This window comes from Staurois parvus, unplaced genomic scaffold (genome assembly GCF_062004578.1).
Source record: "Staurois parvus isolate SC_StPar_1 unplaced genomic scaffold, SC_StPar_1.0 ptg000446l, whole genome shotgun sequence".
Lineage (NCBI taxonomy): Eukaryota > Metazoa > Chordata > Amphibia > Anura > Ranidae > Staurois > Staurois parvus.
Genome location: NW_028318242.1, coordinates 1,134,126 through 1,149,959, shown reverse-complemented (window position 1 = coordinate 1,149,959; position 15,834 = coordinate 1,134,126). Strand labels below are relative to the sequence as shown.

Sequence of the window (15,834 nt, the reverse complement as noted above, 5' to 3'; positions counted from 1 at the left end):
CCTGCATTAGGCCAACTGATACACTTTCAATTGTCAGTAATGCAGGCCATAGACAGCTCGAAAACCGGCCGTTTTTTCGTCTGATAAACTAAACATCGGTCGGTCGTTAAACCGACGTAACCACCAATTATTACGAAAATTGGCCGACTAAGTCATAAAGTTCACCTCATATAACAGGCAAAACTTCTGTTCCTTCCAGGTCACGACTCATGTGCATATTTTTTTTGTAAAAAACTATCGTACGATTTGACCATCATTGACACGAAAATCGGTCGTTTTCCACGAATTTTCCAGCATGACCGATAATCCAAAAGTGGAAAAAACGCGAAAACCGGCCGACGAATTAACCCACTAACAGTGCAAAAATCGGCCGATTAATCTTTCGGACGAAAAATCGGCCGATTTTCGAGCCGTCTATGGCTGGCATAAGTCTAGGCTTTTTTCATATTTGGATATGGTGACTTCACATGTCATAAAGTAATTATTAAATCTTTTTTCCCAGGATCTAACATTCTTCTGGCAAGGATGGCAACTAGGAAAGCTAAACCTGATGGACAGTATCATTTAAAACCTGAAAAAGTAGATGATTTTATTAGAGGTCAGCTAGTCACAACTTTACCAGGTAAATTATTATTTTGTCTTTTGTATGAATGTTCATATTCTAATTTATTTTCTTTAAAATGAGACATTAATGGAGTAAATTAGTTTGGTAACCGCTAAGGTCTTAAAGGGCATTTTGGGGGTTATTTACTAAAACTGCAGAGTGCGTAATCTAGTGCAGCTCTGCATAGAAACCAATCAGGTTAAGGTTTTATTGTTAAAGCTTAACTGAACAAGCTGAAATTAGAAGCCGATTGGCTACCATGCACAGCTGCAACAGAATCTGAATGCACCAGTTTTAGTAAATCTCCCCTATAGTGTGGTATTTCACACGCATTCAACTGCACCAAAAATTCACAAGTGTGACTGGGACCTAACAGAAATTTCTCTACAGTGTTCATTAGAAAAGGTTTGGTCTGTTCTTTGAAAAAATCTGGTGGTTTGCTGGCAGCTGATTGCTTTTGGAGAACTGACATTAGAGGCAGCTAACTGTTTCAACTTTCTTCTGTGAAACTGCTAGACTGATAATCAGTTGCTTGCTGGTAAACATATTTCTTCTATGTCACCTTAATTGTAATTGTCATCTTTGAATATTATTTAGTCAGAACTAAGGGAAGTTTTTCATTTTGGATAGCATAAGGGTGTCACAACCTCTGTCAGTTTTTGTTGTGTGTGTGTGTCCCACTGGAGGGATTTTCCTTCACTTCCTGTCTCATAGCCAAAACAGGCGGTATGAGGAAATCCAAGTCCCCATTGGAAGATTCCCCCTCTATTCCTGTTCTGGTGACAACCCAAAATTTGGGATTTTCTTTTACTTTCACTGATAATGGTAAACAGGATGAATCTTCCTAATGGGAGCACAAACCCCATTGAAAACCTGACAGTTGTTCTAATTCCTCTTCACGCTATCCAAAGTCAAAGCAAGTTATGCATTTAGTAATACTTTGTTCAATCTGAGTTTATTGAAACATTTTCAAAATACAAAACAACACAAAATTTGAATATGTGTACCCAAGAGGGCAGCAAAAATATTTGTAAAAAATAAAATAAATAACAAAACAATTGCAGGCACCAAAACATACAGGTGCGAACAAGCTACAGCCACACCACACCCGTGGGATCTGTGATCCATACATAGGAGTCATGGGGTGGGTAGGAGGAAGAAAAAAAGGGGGGTGGCAGGAGGAAGAGGAATAGTAGAAAACCGAGCAAGTGGAGAGGGAAGAGAAAGAGAAACTAATATAGCCAGGCGTGGACAGCAAGAAGAAATATTGCATTTAGTTATACTTTAAATCATTTATATTAATGATTTATAATATTTCCTGGGAAAATTTATTCCAAATCAGCATTTGTGGGACTAGGTACTGAAGTTGTATGAGAAGACCTGAATCACAATTGGCATTCCAGTTCATCCTAGAGGTATTCAGTAGTGTTGAGGTCAGAGCTTTATGCAGGCCACTTGCATTCTTCCAACCCAAAATCTTCAAACCATGTCTTCATGGACCTGACTTTGTGCACAGAGGATCAGGGTTTGAACAGAACAGGGCCTTCCCCAAACTGATACCACAAGGAAGCACAAAATTGTTCCTAAATTGTTTTGTATGCTGTAGCTTTACCAGTACCCTGCATGGCAACACTTAACTTAAAAATTTGAAGGGGTGTCCATATACTTTTGACATAAAGTGTATATATGTATATTTCCTATGCTTTTACAACTGTTGAACAAACGTTTCATGATTGAACTTGTTTAAGATTTCTTATTACATTGAAGTTGAACTCCAGGAATTCAGTTTCTTTATAACAAGAGGAGACACACTATGAGTTAAGTCCAACTAGGCACTTGACACCTCCTGGGCTTATCTCTATTATTGACATCTGACAGGTTTATGGAGCTCCTGGAAGATGACTATTGCTGTATTTAGAGAAACCCAGTGCTGGACCTTCTGGTCTTGGCATCTTCATCAGTAGAGTCACTGCAGCTGCTATGCATTGGTGCACCAAAATGAAAATTCTGGTGCTGAAACCCATACTAAAAATTCAGAATGCATGTGGCCAAAAACCGAAACCGAAATGTCTGCGTATGTGGGAGCGGGGAGGCTCCAATTTTTTTTTGTGTATTTTTTTTCTACTTTCATGTGTATACTTTTATTTTATTTTTTTTTAACTTATGATTTTATTTCTATCACATAGGGGATCGATTAGTCCCCTATGTGATTTCATACGATTGATAGGTCCTCTTTGGAGGGGGTGGGGGCAGTGTATACAGTGAGGGAGCAGTGTATACAGAGAGGCTCCCTCACTGGCTGTCACTATATGTCGATTTTTAAATGCAATTGCCAGCTTTTTTTTCTCTTGACTATAGCTCACAGAATTAGCTGTCACTTTGGAGCTAAAGGAAACTTTGTTTCTTTTATCTTAGGAAAGAAACTAAAAGGAAACATTGTTTCTTTTAACTCAGGGAAAGAAACTAAAAGGAAACTTTGTTTCTTTTAGGGGGGGGGGGATTTGACAGCTAATTCTGTGAGCTATAGTGAAGAAAAAAAAATTTGGTAATTACATTTAAAAACTGACATATAGTGAGAGCCAGTCCCACCCTCACATCTGGAGTACGGCTGATATGTTTCCGTGGCCGAAATTTCGGTGCATCCCTACTACTATGCCCGCACCTACTTTTATCTTGCCTAATCACAGAAGCCTTTGTATTATGTCAACACATTCACAAAATACAAAGGCTTATGTGAATGGGCAGCAGAGAGGAGGAGCGGGCATAGCTGCTCTGTGTGGTTCTCTCACAGCCCAGAGTGTATCCTCGACAGAGCCATAAACAGATATAAATATGCCTGGAAGCTGTCATGCAACTCGTTGAACTTAACTCGTAGTGTGCCTGCATTTTTTACAAAGGAGCTGAATTCCTGGAGTTCAGCTTTAATGCAGTTCACAAACATTTCTATTGCAGGTCATTGGGTCTAACATATGGCATTCATTCAGCTTTTGAAATACAAGCACTGCCATAGTGTTCTTAATTTCCAAATTGTAATGAGTGTAGAACTCTCTCATGTAATGTACATTCTAATCTACTTTCCCTCCATCTAGGAGTTGGCCGGTCTATGGATTATAAATTAACATCATTAAACATAAATACGTGTGGTGATCTTCAGAATCTTTCAATGTCCAAACTTCAGAAAGAATTTGGGCCTAAAACAGGTCAGATGTTATACCGATTCTGCAGAGGATTAGATGATCGGCCTATTAGAAAGGAGAAGGAAAGAAAATCTGTATCTGCTGAAATAAACTATGGAATCCGTTTCAAACAGGTACATTCTGCTGTGAAATCAAATGCTACATCTTCCCTGGTGAGAAAAATATTCTGTAGATAGTTTACCTATTTTGTCAAGTATTGAGATAGGCCTCTCTGGATAAAAAACATGTATTTATTGTAGTAACCATTTTACAGCAATATTTCTTAATTGTGCATCCATCTTCTGTTCTTTTTGCCTGTTTTGGTTTACTTTATGTCATGGGAATGAGGCAAAATGCCGTAAAGGAAACTGAATTTTCAGTATTGCTGTCCATAGACAGGCTAATTTCTTTGAAATATCATTGGGGGCACAGCTGACATCTGTTAAAGGAGTCCTGCCCCTGAGAGAATGGATACTAGGCAGACCACTGTACACAGGATGGAGAACCCCGTTTCAGCTTAGTGTCCCATGAAGTAGGACATTTTAAAATTTTTACTCCTAAATTTTACCATTTAGAGTGACTGCATTTCCCAGAGCTGCTATCTTAGTAAAATAAATGTTCCTCTGCGACTATGGCATTTGAGTCTAAGGGACAGTATTATTGTTAGTTTTTTTTCAGTTCTTTGAAAAAAGGTGTCTTTTGTGCTGTTGAAAGATACAGTTGTGTTCAAAATAATAGCAGTCAGACATCACTAACCTGATCAATCACTTTTTTTGGTAAAAATGATATTTCTACATGGCAAATAATTTACTAGCAGGTGTAGTAGAGTAATAGAAATCCAACAGACCCAACAGTGATTGCATGCATGCTGCTGATTCTGTGTAATTGAATCACTAATTGAAAGGGGCATGTTCAAAATAATAGCAGTGTGGAGTTCTATTAGTGAGGTCATTCATTCTTTGAAAAACAGGTGGCAATTATTGCCCTTTATTTAAGGAAGGAAGGCAGCAAATGTTGTACATGCTGGTTACAGTGCATTTCTCTCTGAAATTCTGAGGAAAATGGGTCGTTCCAGACATTGTTCAGAAGAACAGCGTACCTTTGATTGGAGAGGGGAAAACATATAAAGAAGTGCAGAAAATGATAGGCTGCGCAGCTAAAATGATCGCAAATGCTTTAAAATGGCAACCAAAACCTGAAAGGCGTGGAAGAAAGCGAAAAACTACCATTTCGAATGGATAGAAGAATAGCCAAAATGGCAAGGACTCAGCCAACAATCAGCTCCAGGAAGATCAAAGAAGGTGTTAAGTTACCTGTGAGTACTGTTACAATTAGAAGACGCCTATGTGAAGCCAAGCTATCTGCAAGAAGCCCCCACAAAGTCCCACTGTTGAAAAAAAGACATGTGCTGAAGAGGTTACAATTTGCCAAAGAGCCAAATCAATTAGTGGCAAAAATTCATAAACACTTCTCATATATACCAATATATTATTACCTCTTAATAGATCTGTGATAAAAAATACCAAATATAAAAATCATAATAAATACTCAAATAACAGTGATGGAAACGATTATCATAATAATACTAATTCATGAAAAATGTGACAAATCGTGATACTTGTGACAAACCTAAAAAATCAAAAAAATTAATAGTGATTCTGCAATAAATTCTATAATACATATGGCTTGTGATAAACCCTATAACAAAAATAAAAATAGAATAAAATAAAATAAATCGCTTCTTAAATCAGTGAAGAAAAAAATATATAAATAGACTCAGTGTTTCAGAATAAACTCAAATAGTCCATGCAAAAATGTGAAACACTCTGTGATCTTCACTTCTAGTGCTCAAGAAAGGAATCCTCCAACGGCAGCAATGCCTGCTCACCTCCCCTCCTCGACCCACACAGGGCCAAAAGGCAAAAGACTCTCCTTAAAGGCAATCCTTTCTCCAGACAACTCAGCCAGGAACCTCAGGACTTCCACTCCACCTCCTCTCACCACGTCCTATAGGACACAAACAAAAACTTCCCATAGTGTAACACCGTTTATTAAAAGTAATATGGCATAACAAACTTTCCCACTCACATGTAATCTTTGAATACAACGCTTTTCCACCTCACATCATGGGTGTATTCTCATACAGGGAGGGAAACCAATATGGCCGCTACGTCCGCACAAAACGTCCCCACGTGACCGGAAGTGACGTAATCTCGTACTGGGAATGGCGTTCCGACGCGTTGCGTCACGTGCGTTGTGACTTCATCAGGGTACCCTGATGAAGTCACGACGCACGTGACGCAACGTGTCGGAACGCCATTCCCAGTACGAGATTACGTCACTTCCGGTCACGTGGGGACGTTTTGTCCGGACGTAGCGGCCATATTGGTTTCCCTCCCTGTATGAGAATACACCCATGATGTGAGGTGGAAAAGCGTTGTATTCAAAGATTACATGTGAGTGGGAAAGTTTGTTATGCCATATTACTTTTAATAAACGGTGTTACACTATGGGAAGTTTTTGTTTGTGTCCTATATGACGTGGTGAGAGGAGGTGGAGTGGAAGTCCTGAGGTTCCTGGCTGAGTTGTCTGGAGAAAGGATTGCCTTTAAGGAGAGTCTTTTGCCTTTTGGCCCTGTGTGGGTCGAGGAGGGGAGGTGAGCAGGCATTGCTGCCGTTGGAGGATTCCTTTCTTGAGCACTAGCAGTGAAGATCACAGAGTGTTTCACATTTTTGCATGGACTATTTGAGTTTATTCTGAAACACTGAGTCTATTTATATATTTTTTTCTTCACTGATTTAAGAATCGATTTATTTTATTTTATTCTATTTTTATTTTTGTTATAGGGTTTATCACAAGCCATATGTATTATAGAATTTATTGCAGAATCACTATTAATTTTTTTGATTTTTTAGGTTTGTCACAAGTATCACGATTTGTCACATTTTTCATGAATTAGTATTATTATGATAATCGTTTCCATCACTGTTATTTGAGTATTTATTATGATTTTTATATTTGGTATTTTTTATCACAGATCTATTAAGAGGTAATAATATATTGGTATATATGAGAAGTGTTTATGAATTTTTGCCACTAATTGATTTAGTTTATAATGTTTTTTATCACTTATAATATCAATTAGTTTAAGTTCAGTGGGTATTTATGGTATGAGGGTATATTAGTTTTTTAGATAATTTGGGAGCGCTTCACTATTTAATGCACGGTATTTATTACTTATTGGTTGAGGTTGAGTGATTGCAGCTAGTAGATAGGGACTTACCCATACTAAGCGCAGGAGGATATTCCCCCTTATAATTTGCCAAACAGCACATTGACTGGCCTAAAGAGAAATGGCGCAACATTTTGTGGACTGATGAAAGTAAGATTGTTCTTTTTGGGTCTAGTGACCGGAGACAGTTTGTAAGACGACCCCCAAACACTGAATTCAAGCCACAGTACACTGTGAAGACAGTGAAGCATTTTTGCACAAGCATCATGATATGGAGATGTTTCTCATACTACGGTGTTGGGCCTATTTATCGTATACCAGGGATCATGGATCAGTTTGAATACATCAGAATACTTGAAGAGGTCATGCTGCCTTATGCTGAAGAGGAAATGCCCTTGAAATGGGTGTTCCAACAAGACAACGACCCCAAACACACCAGTAAACGTGCAACATCTTGGTTCCAGACCTACAAGATTGACGTTATGGAGTGGCCAGCCCAATCCCCGGATCTTAATCCAATAGAAAACTTGTGGGGTGACATCAAATATGCATTTTCTGAGGCAAAACCAAGAAATAGAGAAGAACTGTGGAATGTAATCCAATCATCCTGGGCTGGAATACCTGTTCACAGGTGCCAGAAGTTGGTTGACTCCATGCAACACAGATGTATAGCAGTTCTCAGAAACAGTGCTTATACAACTAAATATTAATTAAGTGATTCAAAGGAAAGCAAAATAGTAAGATGGCAAATTGTTGCCTGCGATTTACAGATCCTGACAGTTTGACAGGGCCCATGGTGCATCTGCTAGAAGTTGGCATGCCACATCTGCCTGAGAGAATTCAGGAAGCTCAGCCAACAGGAATTTGAGTGACACTGAATCAGAAAAGGGTCTCTATGGTTGATGGCTCAAAAGCCTCTAGGGCTGTGGGAGGGAGTCTGCAGATAACTGGTAATTTGGGTCATGAAGTCCTGCTTGACCATAATAAAATCTCAGTTAAGAAGGTAAAAGATCCAGCTACACCTGACAGACCCAATAACGACTTTGTAGACAGAAAAGACTCTAACAGAAACAGATAAGATGATTCAAGGCTGCAATAGTCAGCACCATAAGTGGGCGAGCTGCCAACTTTCCCTGGCCTGGTAGTAAAAACTGTATTTTGGGCACCCGGAACAGCGGGTCTTTCCGCTCCCCCCTTCCTTCCCCTGTGTGTCTACAATCAGACATGTTGTGACTACAAAGTGGATGGGCAATGTGTGGGCTCAGGGTAAGAGACAAGGCCTCAAGCATTCACAGAAAAATTGACAGTTGGTAGTAGGTGAGAGTCAATGACTGGAGTGTTGGATGACCAGAGGTAACCAAAGTGTCCACTGTAGGTGTGCAGTAGGAACAGATCAAACTTCCACATTACAGGTGCAGCAGCAGAGATGTGCTTCCACTAAACTGTCTAGCAGGAAAAAGATTGCAGTTCCACCCAATGAATGATGTCAGTGCTCTGTCTCTCAGCATTAAACCACAGTAATCTGGCAGAAAATAAGGAGCAATGGTACCCAGTGACCAACAAACATGCAGGAGTTCCCAGTGCTCAGCCCAACCAGCCTGCTCAGTGTGTCTTCTGAGTCAGAGCAAGGAAGCAATGCTAGCAGCTCTGTACCTTGAAAATGCTAACAGAACAGAGCCTGGAAAACCCAGAACCCAGTGCCTGAAGGTTACCTTTAGGCTAGCCCCACACCTGGATGTGGTACTGTCCAAAAGCCAGGCTAAGTATGACAACTCTGGATAGCTTCAAAGCAGAGACTTATCCTCTGGCAACAGTGTAGATTAGAGTCTTGATAGAAAAAAGAAAAGAAGAAATAAGTGTAGGTTAAATAATAAGTTAGTCTACGTAAACTGGCTTATGTTTTTTTTCTTTATCAGTATCCAGTCCTGTAGGCGGCATTATAACCCAAAGTTTTAAGGCTTCCTGTGTCTCTCAATGGGTGAGAAAGAAATTGAGACAGTAAAATAGTTATATTACTACTACTTTTAGTATAGCATACATTGAGCATAGCATCAAAATAGTTTTATTACTACTACTTTTTGTATAGCATACATTGAGCATGCAGTATTTGAAATGCTATATAAAAATAGACTAATGCAAAGTTGCATATCTGGTGGATTATTCTTCTACTTTCTAGCTGATTCTTACAAGAAATATTTGTCCTTAGGTCAGTGAAGCAGAGGCCTTTCTGATGAGCCTTTCAGAAGAAATCCAAAAAAGGCTTGAGTCTGTGAAAATGAAGGGAAGAAAACTCACACTTAAGATCATGGTGAGAAAAGCAGGAGCACCCATAGAACCTGCAAAATATGGAGGTCACGGAATCTGCGATAATATAGCAAGGTGAATACACTGTTGGACTAATTATAAAACATACGGAATATAATGTTTGACAGAGTTATTTTCCAGTGTTAATGCTTTTTACATTACATAATGCTGCCTGTAATTTTGAACATTTTATACTGCTTACTCTTCCTTGAACCTAATTTTTATGAGCAACGATATTTTCATGCCCATTTTTGCTAATTTAATAAACAAGGAACACTCTGTTGTACCACTTTTTTGCACTAAAGTACCTTAGTATCTCGAGACCCTGATGCAAGATGGCCTACATTAGCTAATTGCTGATGTCATTTTGAATTGCATGTCAGCAGGAGGCAGAGAAACCGAAGTACACAAATCTTTCCAGTGAAGAACTGTGCAGGGGGGGTGTCAGCATACGTGTGACCATTGGATTGCAGACAGGCTGTGCTCCCAAGTAGAATGCAAAGAAGAAAACTGATCACCCTGTGATAGATGTGCTTCCATGTTCAGCGTGGTAGGTTTAAAATAGGAAAGCTGGGGGACAGGCAAGATCACCAGGTATTTCACACAAATGAAGCAATGGGGAACAAGATACTTTTTCATACAAGTACATGGTAACACAGATTTTAACACACGTTACATAGTAACATAGTTGGTAAGGTTGAATAGACACCAGTCCACCCAGTTCAACGTGTGTGCGTGTGTGTTCATGTCAAAAACCATCTCCCATATCTCTGTATAATGTGTTCACTAAGATGCCTTTCTAAGAGTTTTTTGAAACTATCTATACTTCCTGTTGAAACCACCGATTGTGGAAGGGAATTCTACATCCTATCCATTCTGACTGTGAAAAACCCCCTACGCATTTTAATCCCTTTATGCCTAAGGGTAAAACAAATCTTAATGCCTAAGCACAATTTTGCAACTTTTACATGTGTTAGCAAAACCGTACATATCATCACAACTACTTTGTGCATCCAAGTGGATTATACCCTGTTTTTTTCAAGACAAATTGGGTTTTCATTTGGTGGTAAATGGTAATGGATATCTCCTGATTCCTTTTATTACCAAAGGAAAACTGTCCCAAAATAGTAAAAAAAAAAACATTTTTTAAATTTAGCTGTATATTTCTTGCTACTACCGTAACCTACCACCAAAGAACAACCCAAAAAAATGTCTTCTCCACCTGATGATCGCATTGATTTCACATGTGTGTATGTTAGTTGATGTATGTACCCATAGTACAGCCAAGAAACAATAGTGCACAATTTTTTTTTCTTTATCCTGCCACTAACTGACACTGATACTAATTTAAAAATTAAAAAACCTGGACTTTGCCCTTCAGGTACCTCCCTTTTTTCTGCGCCTACTGCAAAACAGGATTCTCTTTTTTATTTGGGCATATAAACGCCCCAGAGTTTCTCGCTTCACACTGTACACCCATAGGTTCAGAGGAGGCCTGGGGGTCCCTAATGTGGTGAAGTATTATAGAGTGGCACCAATTGCTCAACTCACCCTGCTTCATGCTACCACGGATGTCCCCTTGTGGGTACCTCTTGAATTCCCCAACTGCGCACCCATCTCGGTGATGGGTCTGCTGTGGCTCCCTCATAGGCTTCGTCCCCCTTTACTTAGCCCTTTAATTCTCTATAGCCTGAAACTCTAGGATTCAGTCCACTACTATGGCAACCTCATGTCCCCTTTTAAACCCCTTTTACCGCTGCTCAACAATCCTCTTTCCTCCAGGTCATGATCAGCCGGCAACGTTTAGTTGGTGGTCGACTCATGGCTACACCCAGCTTCGACACTTCCTCACGTCGCGTACCTTCCCCTCTTGGCCCTCTATCTGCGAGGCTTATGGCATGCCGTTGACAGAGTTTTTTCGCTACGCCCAACTCCGCCATTGGGTAATTTCTCTGAGACGCAACTCTACGTTCCCTTAACGGATCACGGCCTTCAAACACATCTGTCGGCACTCTCTAGGAGCCTCAGGCACTATTAACCTTATTTACTCCTCCCTGAATGCTGTAGACTCTCCTTCATCCATTTCCTATTAGTCTATCTGGGAGAGAGATCTGGGATCTCCCAATGAACTGGAGGACTGGAATAAAGCCTGGTCTTACATCTCTTTGCTCATTTAACACGCCCACAATGGAAGCTGCATATAAAGTTCTCTTGAAGTGGTACTAGGTCCCTGTCCGCATTGCATGTTCGAACCCCGGGTATGATGATAGGTGCTTCAGAGGCTGTGGACAATGGGGTGACGTGGTTCACACCTTTTGGTCGTGTCCACGCCTTAGGGGGTTCTGGTCCAGGGTTTTTGCCTCCTATACACCATATTCCATTTCCCTGTCCCCTAGGAAGCTAAACTGGCCCTGTTAACATTGTCCGATCCAGGGATTATCCTCTCACCAACAAAAATTAGCCACCTATCTGTTCATAGCCACTAATAGTATCATCGCCAAGGCGTGGAGGAAACCATCAGTGTCGTTTCAAATGTTGAAAACCAATCTGACGACCCTGATGTTACATGAAAAAATGTCCAGTATTTTACATGATTCTCATGCCAAATTGTTGAAAATATGGAGTCCCTGGTGGACCTTCGCCTACCCTGTCCCCATTAGGTTTGGCTATTTCCTAAGTCTCTACCCAGGCCTGCATTAACTTCCACCATCCCCTCTCCCTGCCCTTCTTCCTCCTGCTCCTTTCCTTCTACCCTCATCTCTTTCTGTCTTTTCCTATCCCGTTTTTTTAAAAACATTTGTGGTTTTCCACACTTATTATACTAGAATCTGGGTCATTTAAGCAGGTCTACAGATTAGGTCATAAGACTGCACTGTAAATATTTGCATTGTAAACAAAGTTGTTGTAGCCATCGCCCTGCTTATCTGTATTTGTCTTATACCCCTGTGTGGGCGACCAGTTGTATTGATGTGCTGTATGTTCTAATAAAAATTATTGAACCAGAAAAATAGAAAAAAAACTGACCTTTGACCCTGACCTTGGCCCAGACACTAACCCTGGCACAGACCTAGATCAAACCTTGATCTAGGTATTTTTATTTATTTATTTATTTTATTTTAGAAACACTTTTTTTTCTCTCTGAAAGGACAGAGAGAGATGTATCTCTCTCATCCATTCATAGTTACATGGATGTAACTATGTCTGGCTGAAAAAAGACAAAAGTCCATCCAGTTCAACCAAAAAAAAAACATAATCCTATACCCACAGTTGATCCAGAGGAAGGCAAAAAAAACCAGCAAAGCATGATCCAAATTGCTCCTGCAGGGGAAAAAAAATTCCTTCCTGATCCCCCGAGAGGCAATTGGATATTCCGTGGATCAACTTTACCTATAAATGTTAGTATCCAGTTATATTCTGTGTATCCAAGAAACAATCCAGGCCTTTTTTAAAGCAATCCACTAAGCTGGCAAGTAAGAGAAAACACTGGGGGTGGGCTTCGCAGTGACTGGTCACTGTGATAGCCAGTCAGAGGCTATCACAGTGATCAGGTGACCCAGATTTGAGAGTTCTGGGTCCTGATTGTTAGAACAGGACTCGGGGTTCTCCGTGACACCCCGGTCTTTGTGCAGGAAGTGTGCCGTGCTGTGCGCTCCCAGCAGAAATACAGGAATGCAAATTAGCGTCCCCTCATAAAAAAGCTCAGTTCTGTGAGGTCGCTAATTTGCATGCGGTCAGCGTCAAGGGGTTAAGGTTAATCCGCTTCTCCTCCATTTTCATTCAGTGACCCTGCGTCTTCTTACACTCCCTGAGATTGAATTTTTTTCTTTCACTATGCTAGAATCACCATTAAGATATTTGTATATAGCTGTCATATCTCCTCTCAAGTGTCTCTTCTCCAGGGTGAATAAGTTTAATATTTGTAGTCGTTCCTCATAACTAATGTCCTCCAGTCCCCTTATTAGCTTGGTTGCTGTTCTCTGGACTTCCCAGTTCTTGCAAATCCTTCCTGTGAATTGGTGACCAGAACTGAATGGCATACTCCAGGTGTGGCCGAGCCAAAGTTTTTTTTTTTTTGTTTTTTTTTTTTTTGTTTTATCTCTTGAATGAATACCCTTTTTTATGCATGCTAAAATTCTGCTAGCATTGCTTTCTGCAGCTTGACTTTGCATGCCATTGCTGAGCTTATGATCTACTAGGACCCCCATATCTTTTTCCTTCATGGATTCCCCCAAAGGTTCTCCCCCTAGTGAGTAACTTCCATCCATATTCTTAGCCCTCAAGTGCATTAATTTACATTTTTCAACATTAAACCTAATTTACCATGTACTTGCCCACCCTTTTATTTTCTTCTTGTAAAGTTTCAATATCCTGCAATGAAGTAATTACCCTACTTGGCTACGTATTATTAGCAAACAATGAGATTGAGCTATTTATACCAACCTCTATATAATTTATGAATATATTAAACAGAATTGGTCCCAGAACAGAGCCTTGGGGTAAGCCACTTACAACTCCAGACCAATCTGAGTATACACTATTTATCACCATCATTTGGATGCGCCCCTCTAACCAATTTTTTATGTAGGTACAAACCTTGTGGTCCATGCCTACAGACCTATAAATTAAGCGTTTATGTGGAACTGTATTGAATGCTTTTGCAAAATCCAGATATACCACATCCACAGGCCTTGTTTTTAAATAAAACATGGCATTATAAAATCAAGCATTACATATTACTTATTTTATCTAAGGATCTTATATTGATTATATGGCACAATTTGTTTGGGTTTTTTTTTTTTACAGGACAGCAACCCTAGAACAAGCAACAGATAATGCCAAAGTATTTGGAAAAGAAGTTCTAAAAATGTTTCATTCAATGAAGTTGAATGTTTCAGATATGAGAGGGGTACGTAGATTAAACAACATCATTCTCATTTCATTTGTTATAATAGTGTTTCACATTGCTTAAAAATGTAATACTATCATTCAGCAATGGCCAACTCCAAAACAAATTTCAAGTTCACTTTGCAAGTCTTCTGTTCCTTTCTCATGTCCATTAAGGACTAGCATAGTGTTGTCCATATGGTATTTTAGAGAGCTAGTTTAATGACCCGGTTCTTCTATTTCACAGTGTTCCACTGAAATCTGCAGAGGAGAGCATTGTGGTTTTGTCCATTGCCCAAGGTTCTGGCGCCATCTTGGGAATGTCAAAATTAAAGAAGCCTGTAGATTTCTGCTTTGCTTTCGGTTTGAGCTGATGATTTATGCTTAGTAGATAGAAGAGGGTTTCACCATGTTGTCTCTCATTATAACGTCCGTTTGTAGGTTTAGAGGAGCCTGTTACTTAGGCATAAGCGCCCAGGTGGTATGGAGCAGAGTCTCTAGGTAGCCATGTTTGTCCCCTGCACCCCAAAAACAAATTTCAAAATGTAAAAGATTTCAGAATGTTTACCCTTTTGTTGGGAAGAAAATGTCAGCTGTTCCTATATGTTTTCTATTTTTTTATAAGGTGGGACTTCAGATGCACCAGTTGGTTTCAGCACATGCATCTAATTGTGGCCCCTTGCCACTTAAATCTAGCCTGATGCCAGGAGTGTCCCGTTCACTGATTGACATGTTTCATGATAAGAGAAAAAAGCAGCCCACCGAAGAACTACCTGAGAATAAGACAGGTAATCTAGTACTTGACATGCGCTATGTAATAATGTATGTTGTTTATAAAGGGTGCATTATCCTAAGAGTTTCAAAGTTTTCAGGCATCTTCTGTCCAACATATTTTGTAGTTTGGATGTTTTTTGGCAACAGACTGTACTTTAGTAATTTGACCACCAGTGTAACCCTTGAATTACAGATATGAATTGTATGAGTTCTGTGGCTGGTTAAATGCTGTATAAAACTAGAAAAGTTGGAAACCCTAACAACTGCAAAACACCTCCTCATGATCAAATATGGAAATATTGGCTGATCTTGCTATGTGCTCAGCTGTCAGGGAAATATGAATTATAGTTCAGTTTGTGACCAGGTGTAGCCTATAAGTGTGTTGAGTGAAGTAGTCACTTCCAACAGTATAAGTCATCCGACCCATAAGGCGTGGGGGAGAAAAGTATGTCAATTTAACATAACACTATATAACATCTGTCATATTCCCACGTCAAGAACAAGGAAAGGAAAGGAAGGTGAAAAAGGGGAAAGGAAGGGTTCAGACTGTGGAGGGGGGGCGGGCAAGAGAGATTAGGCATAGCTCAGTCAAATCCCCAGCTAAATTCACCACATGCATTAAAAGTAACTTGAAGCATTATTCATAGGGCCAAGCCATGGAATCCTTACTGAGGGAAAAAAAGGAAAATATGGATTCTAATCATCCCGAATGTATAAATACAAACAGCTATTATAATACAAAACGTAACCACTTGCCTACCGGGCACTTTTACCCCCTTCCTGCCAGGCCAATTTTTAGCTTTCTGCGCTGACGCACTTTGAATGACACTTGCGTGGCCTTGCAATTGTCTTTTTTAGAC

The 15,834-nt window shown here is 39.8% G+C and overlaps 1 protein-coding gene across 1 annotated transcript in view; it reads left to right on the top strand.

The window, feature by feature from the left end:
* REV1 (REV1 DNA directed polymerase) overlaps window positions 1-15,834 on the top strand; it is a 110,735-nt gene that overhangs the window by 69,857 nt on the left and 25,044 nt on the right. The window contains exons 12-16 of the mRNA XM_089688110.1: window positions 503-622; window positions 3,694-3,914; window positions 9,219-9,391; window positions 14,120-14,222; window positions 14,826-14,988. Of these exons, the coding sequence (XP_089544236.1) occupies window positions 503-622; window positions 3,694-3,914; window positions 9,219-9,391; window positions 14,120-14,222; window positions 14,826-14,988 (780 nt within the window). The remainder of the gene's footprint in view (window positions 1-502; window positions 623-3,693; window positions 3,915-9,218; window positions 9,392-14,119; window positions 14,223-14,825; window positions 14,989-15,834) is intronic.